The sequence below is a fragment of the Podarcis filfolensis genome (assembly GCF_964270895.1).
Source record: "Podarcis filfolensis genome assembly, chromosome: 13".
NCBI classification, from domain to species: Eukaryota; Metazoa; Chordata; class Lepidosauria; order Squamata; family Lacertidae; genus Podarcis; species Podarcis filfolensis.
This window is the reverse complement of record NC_139615.1, coordinates 26,092,316-26,103,337: the sequence shown is the minus strand read 5'-3', so window position 1 is coordinate 26,103,337 and position 11,022 is coordinate 26,092,316. Positions and strand designations below refer to the sequence as shown.

At 46.8% G+C, this 11,022-nt stretch overlaps 1 protein-coding gene across 1 annotated transcript; it reads right to left on the bottom strand.

The window, feature by feature from the left end:
- Positions 1–6,735: 6,735 nt before the first annotated feature.
- On the bottom strand, positions 6,736–9,279 carry LOC310746689 (uncharacterized protein). The gene is made up of 2 exons (XM_083580670.1): positions 9,021–9,279; positions 6,736–7,845 (listed from the first exon to the last, which is right to left on the bottom strand). The coding sequence occupies exons 1-2, from the start codon at positions 9,237–9,239 to the stop codon at positions 7,132–7,134; spliced, it is 933 nt and encodes a 310-aa protein (XP_083436796.1). The 5' UTR covers positions 9,240–9,279; the 3' UTR covers positions 6,736–7,131.
- Between the last annotated feature and the right edge of the window lie 1,743 nt (positions 9,280–11,022).

Genomic DNA, 11,022 nt, shown 5'->3' with positions numbered 1-11,022 from the left:
GGTTGTGGCGCTCATCTCACTTTACTGGCCAAGGGAGCCAGCATACAGCTTCTGGGTCATGTAGCCAGCATGACTAAGCCCCTACTGGTGAACCAGAGCAGCGCACGGAAATGCTGTTTACCTCCCCGCCGGAGCGGTACCTATTTATCTACTTGCGCTGTGATGTGCTTTCGAACAGCTAGGTTGGCAGGAGCAGGGACTGAGCAACGGGAGCTCACCCCGTTGCGGGGATTTGAACCGCCAACCTTCTGATCAGCAAGTCCTAAGCTCTGTGGTTTAGACCACAGACCACCTGCATCCAGATTAAAAGAATAGGTTGTACCTAAACTGGTAATGAACTGAGCATAGCCCATAGTCTTAAGAGGAAAAGAAATACAACACAAGCACTGGAGAGCACCATCACACATTGGACGAGCTATAGGTTAATAGGGCTATCCCTTGCCAAATGAGGATTGGCTTTACTGGGACCCAGTATCAGGAATTACTGGCTACTGGGACAAAATACCTCCTGAGATATGTGCAAACCTGGTACCCACCTACAAGCAACGTCTGGCCTCTGTAATTGCCACCAAGGGTTTTGCCACCAAGTACTAAGTCATCTTTTGCAAAGGGATCAAATACTTATTTCACTCATTATAATGCACATCAATCTCTGACTTTTGTCTTCTGGGTTTCTGGGGGTTTTCCTGCTGTTATTCTGTCTCTCACAGCTACAGTAAACCTACCATTAAAATTATGGACTGGTCATTTCTTTCTCAGAGGGTAAACGGGCAAATTTAGCAGGGGGCCAAATACTTCCCCCCCACCTCAGTGTATGGTCCTGACATGTGTCTCCCAGAAGGTTGCCTAACCCTGTCCTAAACGGTGCCACAAAACTTACCTTACATCATAGAAGAACCGCCTCCTAACTTCTGGTACTTTTGAGGGGGCAATGACTGGCAGTGACAGAATACAAAGTTGCCCCTTAACACATCAGGACCACATGGGCAGCAATGGAAAATGTAGAAGGATGCCGGAAAGAGGGAAATATAAAGGCCATGCCAAATGGCTGTGGTTTGATAAAGGTGGCATGTAGATCAGCTCAAAGGCTGGCCTTTATATGCCACACCGTTCACCTGTTCGGTGGCCCCGTGGCCTCCGTTGAGTTACCTGAGCCACATCTCCACTGTAGGGCCTTTGCAGAGCCACTGCTTCCTTCAGCCTTTGGCCGGAATCCTCTCCCACTAAAGCCAAGAGTTGCAAGTGACACCACTCCCCTCTTTGACATCACACAATGAGGCTATTGTGATGTGGTGGCTTTGCCTGAGACACAGAGAGGGAGGGAGGAGAGCTGTGATTGTGAGGCAACCCTTAGCTTCCCCACTCAAAGCTCACCTTTGAAAATTCCCCCCTCTGCCTACATCCCAGGCCAAGCCTCCTCTTCCAATTATCTTTCTTCCCAAATATTATTTCAGCGCATACCCCAGATTTCACGATGTGACTCCAAAAGCTATTTTCCATCTTGCCTATTGCCTGTAACTCATGGGTAGGCAAACCAAGGCCTTGGGGCCAGATCCGGCCCAATCGCCTTCAATAATAATAATAATAATAATAATAATAATAATAATAATAATAATAATTTTTTATACCCTGCCCATCTGGCTGAGTTTCCCCAGCCACTCTGGGCGGCTTCCAATCAAGTGTTAAAAACAATACAGTATTAAATATTAAAAACTTCCCTAAACAGGGCTGCCTTCAGATAAGATAAGATAGCTGCTTATTTCCTTCACATCTGAAGGGAGGGCGTTCCACAGGGCGGGCGCCACTATTGAGAAGGCCCTCTGTCTGGTTCCCTGTAACCTCACTTCTTGCAATGAGGGAACTGCCAGAAGGCCCTCGGCGCTGGATCTCAGGCTGAATGATGAGGGACCCGTGGACGGTCCGGGAATCAGCGTGTTTTTACATGAGTAGAATGTATGCTTTTATTTAAAATGCATCTCTGGGTTATCTGTGGGGCAAAGGAATTCATTCACCCCCCCTCCAATTTAGTCTGGCCCCCCACAAGGTCTGAAGGACAGTGGACAGGTTTGCTGACCCCTGCTGTAACTTGTGTCTCTTCTATCACAGAGTAGAACTCCCCAGTTGCGTGTGTATGTGTGGAGCAAGGCTACCACACAATGAAGTACTGGCCCACAGACTTGGATGGCTTTCGAAGTGGGTTAGAAAAATTCATGTTGGGAATTACCAATGGGAAGCTGGCTTATGTGAGAACAGGATGCTGCACTAGATGGGCCATTGGCCTGATCCAACAGGTCTCTTCTTAGGTTGGTGGAAATGAGGACTCCTGAGATTGAATTGGACTGGGAATGCCTGATTTCATGTTCCTCCTTGGGGGCTTCCCAAAGGCATCTTCTTGATCATTGTGAGTACTCAAAATGTGCTTATAAATCTCTGAAAGTCACAAACTGTTTCATAGAATTCTTCTTAAAGTTATGACCACTGCTCCATAGATATTGTTGTACAATTCCATTCACCATATAGATGGGTTTATGAAGCATTTCTGTATCCTTCTGCTGTGCTGAAGAAGAATTCTACGAAACAGTGGGTATATGCGGAATCACTGTTCACTACGTCTGTTTGTGGACCACTTTGGCAGCGTTGGATGTCATAAAACAAAGCTTTGCGGCTTGTTTTCATCAGGTAAGAATCTGACCCATTGCTTCTTTCAGAGACTTGCATAAAGACTTTCAGAGACTTATAAGACTTATGTTTATTTCATTCTGTTTTCAAGAGAATCCATCAAGAGTGCACATTTTGTGACTTTCAGAGATTTATAAGATTTTTGTTTATTTGGTTTTTCATATTGTTCAATGTTCTGTATAGATTATATAAAGAATTTATATTGATATTGCATTGTTGTACTTGGTCATCGTGTTGCTTTGGATATTACTGATAATTGTTTGCAACACAGGGGTTTAATTGTTTGATCATTGTGAGAACAGGATGGTGGAATAGATGGGACTTTGGTTTGGCCTGATCGTGCTGGGGTCTTTTTATGTTCCTAAAATCCTGATGGTGAGAGTAATATAGACTTTAACACTTCATTTCAAATTCCCTCCCTGCTCCCCATCGTTTTCTCCCCAGCTTCTTTTCACAAGCAAGGTAAAGAGGCCTTCATTATACACAACCACATGGGATGTGCAGTAAGGCCGGCAGCAGAGCTTTCCAAACTTTTCATGTTGGTGACACACTTTTTAGACATGCATCATTTCGTGATACACTAATTCAGTTTTGCATCGTTTCATGACACAGTAATTTAGTTTTACTAGCAAACCGGAGGTTAAACTAACCCCTTTCCAGCCCTGGGAGGAACATGGGGAGCATTCGTGCGACACACCTACACATTGCAGCCGACACACTGATGTGTTTCAACACACAGTTTGGAAATCTCTGGCCTACAGGGTGCAGCTATCAGTGAAGGAAGGTGAGGACAGGTGACCCCACCTAGGCCCGAAGTCACCCCCCCACTCAATAATCACACCAGGCCTCAAAACTGTCCAAAATTCCTTTTGTCTTCTAAAAATCCACAGCTACAGCTTTTCTGTGGATTCTCACAAGAAAAACCGTTACTTTTATCAGCACAAGAAGGCTTCAAAAAGCTAATGAACAGACTCTGTCAGAGCAGGCCTGAGAACTGAATCTTATCTCATTCGGTTGCAACATCTTGGACATGCTGAACCACAGGGCTCCTCGACCCCTTGGCTCTCACTCCCCTTTCCTGGGGTGCCAAGAGTCCAAGAGTCCCAAGACAGCTTTCTGTTCATGCTCAGGGGAACTCAAGGCAGGACTCCTGAGGGAGGAGAAAGGGGAGGGAACTAGAAGGGGAATATATACTCTGTGCACATGACTGTGAACTTGTGCATGCTTTTTGTGAGTTATCACACTTGCTCCTTCTACCAGTTCATGGATGGTAGAAATAAAGCTTTTTCTCCGAAACTATTCCTTGAGTGTCTGTTGACTCCCATCTCCCTTTCCCGGGCGCAATATTTTTCCCACCCGAGGGCAAGGCCTCATAAGGCTACATCAGGATGTCAAAAACAATTTTCCATCCCAAAGTAGCAGCCTTGCACAATCCAAGCAGTGTTCCCTTGCACCTTCTATGACATCACAGAGGGTGACACCACACCACACCTCTCCGCTTTGCTGTGGTGTCCCTTCTAAAACATTCCTATCTCACCATTCCTAAAAGTTAACTGCAAATGTATCAGCATAATGTACCGTACTTTTCCATGTATGACTAGGGGTTTTTTTATTAAAAAATTATGTTCAAAATTGTGGGTCATCTTATACATGGATACAATCTCCCCCCCCCCCTTTTTGCTGCCCTGGGGAAAAATTTGTAAACAAGTTTTTGTTCCCCTCCCAGGTCTTAATACAGGCTGACTGTAGCGCAACTGAATTATCAAGAGTCAACTGGGATGCTTTTATTCTTATTTTTAATATCCATCACTTCTTTTCGTTCCCCTTTTTACAGCTGTGTCCTGGGTGGTTAGATGAGCTCAGATGGCTCCCAGTTTTGTCCCTTAGGACAGTGGTGTCCAAATTTTTTTCAAAGGGGGCCAGATTTGATGAAGTGAAAGGCCGTGAGGGCCAACCCAAGGGCCGGCCAAAGTCATTGACCTTTTTAGGATTGAAGTTGTTAACCTTTTTTCAGGATTTTACCCCAAAGTTATTAAGTTATTGAGCTTTTTTTTGGATTGAAGATGTTGAACTTTTTTAAGGGTTGAAGTTGTTGAGGAAATAAACTGTCACGGGGGCCGAATTAAACTGACAGGCAGGCTGGATTAGGCCCCCGAAACGGACTTTGGACATGCCTGTCTTAGGAGAAGGATCAACCCAGGTGATGATCTGCTAATCGTTCTCCAAACGTACAGATGGCAGCTCCAACCACCCACCCAAGGCAGTTAATCATATTTCTGGATATCTAAGCACCATGTTCAGTTGTTGTTATGTACTGAGTGAATAGGATCCAAAATGCAGCAGTCTGATTGGTCCTAGAACAATAGGATTCAGAATGCAGCAGTCTGATTGGTCCTAGAACAATGCAGCAGTATGATTGGTCTGCAGGAGCCACCCTATCTGGCTCCAGATGGAAGTGAATCCACAACCTGATTGGCCTACAGGAGAATTCCGGAATTAGCCAATCACGTGCAGCCCATTGTGTAAATAATGTATATAAGCAGATACTTTGAGGGGACATTCATTCCTCCTCACCACTATGAGCTGAATAAAGAGCATGAAATCACGTTGCGACTCTGAGTATATTTCAGTTGTCTAGCTTGCCTGTAGATGTGGAACAACCCTGCTCACAGCAACTGCTGCAGCATTTGCTACAAGGGGTCTGTGTTTCTTTTTTTCTGCTGCAGATTTCCTGGAGTGCAACAACTGCCTGCAGCGCCTCCTCCCAGCATAGTGTCACAGTGTGCAACGTCGCAGCACCGAGAATTATTTTTTGGTTATAGGTTGTTGTGTTATGTCCTGCACAACCCCAGATGCTCTCCTGATGAAGCTCAGAGGTGGGGAACTTCAGATGTTCATAGACTGCAACTCCCACTGCTGCATGGCCGATGGTAGGGGCCGGATTTAGGTTTGATGAGGCCCTAAGCTACTGAAGGTAATGGGGCCCTTTATATGACCAGCTGTCCTTTGTCAACAGCAAATTGTCACTGTTTTTTGTGTTGAATATATGCTATATGGTAATTTATGGACCTAATAGGTATCTAAAGCCATTTGCGCATGCAGAATGTAGGCACCCTATATATATAAATGAGCAAACCAGTGATATTTTAGGGAGTGGGCTAGCAGGCGGGGCCCATTACTTACATCATGGGAGCCTACACAACACAAAACACTGTTGCTGTATGTAGGTTTTATTTTATTTTATTTGTTTTTTATCTTATATTTTGGAAATGTACATCCAGTTTTTTTCCCTTTAGATTTTTTTGGGCCCCCCAAGAGCGTGGGGCCCTAGGCTATAGCTTGTTTAGCTTACACGTAAATCTGGCACTGCCGATGGTTGCCAAGGAGTTGGGAGTCCAGCATGGGCTTAGCCAGGGGGGCAGCTGCTTAACTAAAAGTAGAAACAATCAGAACATTCGAAGTTGAAATGCTCGCTGAGGTCACTTCGATGATGTTGTGGCGTATTCTAGTAATGCAACTGTAATGCAACTGGCAACCCAACCAAGTGATAAGCGTGGCTCCTGTGAACTCGGCAAAGAGCAGTTAAAAGATTCCAGGTTAAAAGAGCTAAACGTAGCAGACCTAGTAAAAGAGGTGCAAATCTTTCCCCCTGCCACAAAAAAGGCTCTGCTCACCTCCCTTGCTCAGCTATGCGCCACTTGTGCCACTTGTGCCATACAGCAGTAATTCAGTATCTTGCAGAGAGTAAAGATAATGGCCAGCAATGACAGGGGAGCGACTCAATGGGCTATGCTTACAGTGTGTGCACAGAAAAACTGATTTGGAAAAAAGGAGAAATTTGAGAAGTGCTGAAAAGTGCTTTTAATGCGGCAACCCAGTCAGATGCGCAGCATATAAATATTATTTTTATTATTATTATGGCTTTCAGCAAATCCAAGGAAATTTGTTTTAGTTTGGATTTTTTTAAAAAATAAGATGAAAAAACACATGTTCTTTGTAATTTTGCAAAATATACTTGAAAGTTACTCCCTGATGTTATTCTTTTCTTTAACGTCATCTTTTTCAAATGACCAAAGATTCTGACGGATTTTTCTGAGCAGTTGGGGTCAAAAGAAAGTAATTTAAAACCATGGCTGTTAAGACACTTCATTCCGAATCTGCTAGACAGAGCAAGACAGAAGACGATGACAGGTGGGTGTTCTGCCCCCCGCCCCCCAATAACATAAACCCTGGCTATACCCATGGAGTCCAGCAACAGTTGCAAGGCCACAAGGTTCTCATTCCTGTTCTAGAGTCTCCGAAGCCTAGAAAGATCTGAGCTCCCATTGCAGCCCATGCAGCTAAGCAGGAAGCTGTGCTTGAGGTCATCTCCAGGCCACTGCTGGGATCCAGAGCTAAAGGCGAACGAGGAATATCCTTTAATGCTGCCACAGTGTTCCAGCACCATATGTTCTAGTTGTGGTGGGCACGATGGTGGCGTCGGAGGAGCACAGCGCCCTGGCTGCAAGGGAAAGGCTCCTCATCTGTGCATGAGACAGATGCATGGAGACGCTGGTGGCGGGCAAGGTGGGAGCTGCGGCTGAAGCGTTTGTGGCACTGTGAGCAGGCGTAGGGGCGCTCGCCCGTGTGGGTGCGCTGGTGCTCCAGGAGCCGGGCGCTCTCGCAGAAACGCTTGCCGCACTGGGCGCAAGCGTAGGGCTTCTGGCCGGTGTGGAGGCGCCGGTGCTGCGCCAGGTTGGAGCTCCAGGAGAAGCACTTCCCGCAGCAGTCGCAGGAGTAGGGGCGCTCCCCAGTGTGCATGCGCCGGTGCTGCCGCAGGTTCGACAGCTGCGTGAAGGCCTTGGGGCAGTCCGCACACCGGTATGGCTTCTCCCCCGAGTGCGTGCCGAGGTGGCGCATAAGGTGCGAGCTTTGGCCGAAGCCTTTCCCGCACTCAGTACACATGTAGGGTTTCTGGCCCTCGCTGGAGGAAATGGGGGCAGATTTGGTGGGAAGTGCTAGGGCAAAGTCTCCCACAGCCAGTCTCCCGCGACTTAGTTCCAGGCCAGGCCTCTGGGGCTCCATCCCTCCAGGGATGTCTTCTCTCGACAATGTGCTTTTGGCAACAGAGGTTCCCTGCTCACGTCCCCTCCTGGCATCTGCTGGGACAACATCAGTGGATCTCAACTTCAAGAAAAAGTAACAAGACGTAAAATTAGATGCAGAGAAACATGGGAAGACTGGTTCACTTAAGTACATGAGAGCCCTGCTGGATCAGGCCCAAGGCCCATCTAGTCCACCATCCTGTTCTCATAGGGGCCAACCAGATGTGTGTAGGGAGCCCACATGCAGGAAATGAGAGCAACAGCACTCTCCACTCTTGCAGTGCCCAGCAAGTAGAATTCAGTGCCACACTGCCTCTTATCTCCCATTTTATTTTACTTTCTTTTCCTGAAATTGCTCCTCGGTGCACAATGACAGCAATACAGTCATACCTCGGGTTACAGACACTTTGAGTTGTGTGATTTCGGGTTGTGCACCACGCCGAACCCAGAAGTACCGGAATGGGTTACTTCTGGGTTTCAGCACTTGCACGTGCGCAGAAGCGCCAAATCGTGACCTGCACGTGTGCAGATGCGCCACTGCAGGTTGCAAGCACTGCAGGTTGTGAACGTGTTTCCTGCACGGATCACATTCGCAACCTGAGCATCCACTGTAATCTAATGCATTAATAAAAGCAAAATAAAAGCCATAAGAGCGCGTGCACCCCCCTACCTTCAATAAAAACTAAAAGACAACTGCTAAACACCAAACACAGCTCCTTCAAAATGGCAGGGCAAGCAAGGAAGTCTTAACCTGATGTCCAAAAGACTGTAATATGCAAGTCGAGCCTCTAGGATGTTCCAAAACCAGGGAACTGTTTCAAAAAATGCCCCCTCCTTTGCACAAGCATAAAACACTTCAAGTGATTATTTATGTTGTGGGGTGGGGGTGGCCAGGACAGCCACTGGTCATCATCTTCTGGTTCTGTCTAGCAGATTCCGAACGAGATGTTTCAACAACCGTTGTTTCAAATCACTTTCTTTTGACCCCAAGTGCTTAGAAAGATCTCAAAATCTTTCTACAATTTCTGCTTTTAGTTCAGCATTTTTATTTATTGAATTGATGGGGGGGCTGCTCCCCCCTGGCTATGCCCATGCCCCCTACCCCTGCCACATCCTCCCTGAGAGTGCCCAAGCAGCCCCTCGCCCCCAGCCATCTGCAGAAGGGGACGTCTTCCCTTTCCCCGTGTGCCATCAATCCCTCCCTTGTCACTCGCAGCGGGCACCGCTCTCCCCCAGCTTCGCACAGTCCCTTCTGACCTCGCTGCTCAAAGCTGGGCTTGAGCTGGCGCCTCCTTGTTGCAGCAGCAGGGGGAGGCAGGGGGCAGCCCAACCTGCATCTTGCTTGGGGGGGGCGGGGGGAAGGGGGGCATTGGGGATGACGGCGGCCAGGGAAGCGGAGAAAGGAACTGGACCATCTGCAGCCCAGGGCTCAACAGAGGCAGCCGCTCTGGTCACAGGCAGGGATGGCGCCTGCATTGCTCCATGGTTTTAACCCCTGGTTTTCTCCCTAAGTAAGTCTAGGCATGCTATTGGAATTTTTTTTTGGGGGGGGGAAGGATTTTGAAAGAGGTGCTGCGCTTTAAGCAGCTCAACGACAGCCAGACATTCAACAGGTGTTGTGTGCCTTTCCTGCCCTCCCCCCTTTCCCTCCTGCCCCCAATCAGAGAATTGTAGACTTGGAAGGAACCCCAAGGATCATCTAGTCCAACCCCCGGCAATGCAGGAATTTCAGCTAAAGCATCCATGACAGATGGCCATCCAACCTCTGCTTAAAAGCCTACAAGGAAGGAAAGTCTACTACCACCTCCAGAGGGAGACTGTTCCGCTGTTGAACAGCTTACTGTCAGAAAGTTTTTCCGTATGTTTAGTCAAAATCTCCTTCCTTGTAACTTGAAGTCGTTGGTTCGAGTCCTACCCATTGTAGGAGGAGAAAATGAGCTTATTCACTCTTCCATGTGACAGCCCTTGAGATATTTAAAGATGGATGTCCTACCTCCTCTTTTCCAGGCTAAACATACCCATTCATCATAAGGCTTGGTTTGCATATTGGTTTCCCATATTAATGAAGTGTGAGAGCTGTGCTGAATATATGTCAGGCAGGCAGGAACCCTACTAGGGCATAAAAACAAAGGCACTATTTATTTAGTAAATAAATAGCCACTTTTTATTTAGCCACTATTTATTTAGTAAATAAACACAGCATCCGTGTACGCACCATACATTTAAAGTACACCACCCTCAAAGAATCACAGAATGGTAAGGTTGGAAGGGACAGCAAACGTCATTTAGTCCAACCTCCTGCAATGCAGGAATCTTTTTGCCCAACATGGTACTCAAACCCACAACCCTGAGATCAAGTCTCATGCTCTACAGACTGAGCTATTCTGGAAGCTGTACCGTAGTTTTTTTTATTATTATTTAAGGGCGATGGGAATTGTAGCTTCTGTAGAGGGGGTAAACCATGGTTTTCATTACTTTTTTCCTCTGGGCAGGATGTGTTTTTAATGGGCTTGAAATGTATGACTTGTATGCAGCCACACACACACAACAGATAGCTCTGTTGGAGGGTATGAGAACAGAATTATATCACAAACCATTCATCTGTCAGAGGAATGCAAATATATTTGCAAGGATTCCATTTTTAAAAGACAAGCTTTTTTAAAAAAAGAACATCTCTTTCCTTTCTTCTAATTTAGATTGGTTAGTTCATGGGTAGGCAAATTAAGTCCCGGGGGCCAGATCCGGCCCAATCACCACCTAAATCTGGCCTGTGGACGGTCCGGGAATCAGCGTTTTTACATGAGTAGTATGTGTCCTTTTATTTAAAATGCATCTCTGAGTTATTTGTGGGGCATAGGAATTTGTTATTTCACCCCCAAAAAAATCTAGTCCGGTCCCCCACAAGGTCTGAGGGACAGTGGACCGACCGGCCCCCTCCTGAAAATGTTTGTTGGCCCCTGAAAATAGTCTCTTCCCCACCCCAAGTGGTGGAGCTTCAGATTCTACCTGTGTGACTCATCCTGGGTTACCCGCCCAAAACTCTCCCCGCCTGGGGATAGGTTTCTCCAGGATCAACATTACCCTTGCTGCTTAAGCAAACCTGGACCTCCAGCTGCTTTTCCTACACGGAGTGTTTAATGGAGAGAGAAGGGGCAACTAACTTGCAGTCCAATGCTATATATGCCCACTGAGCAGTAGGCCCAAGTTCAATAAGACTTCTTCTTAGCCGAGTATAGAATTGCAGCCTTAGGAAAGTAGT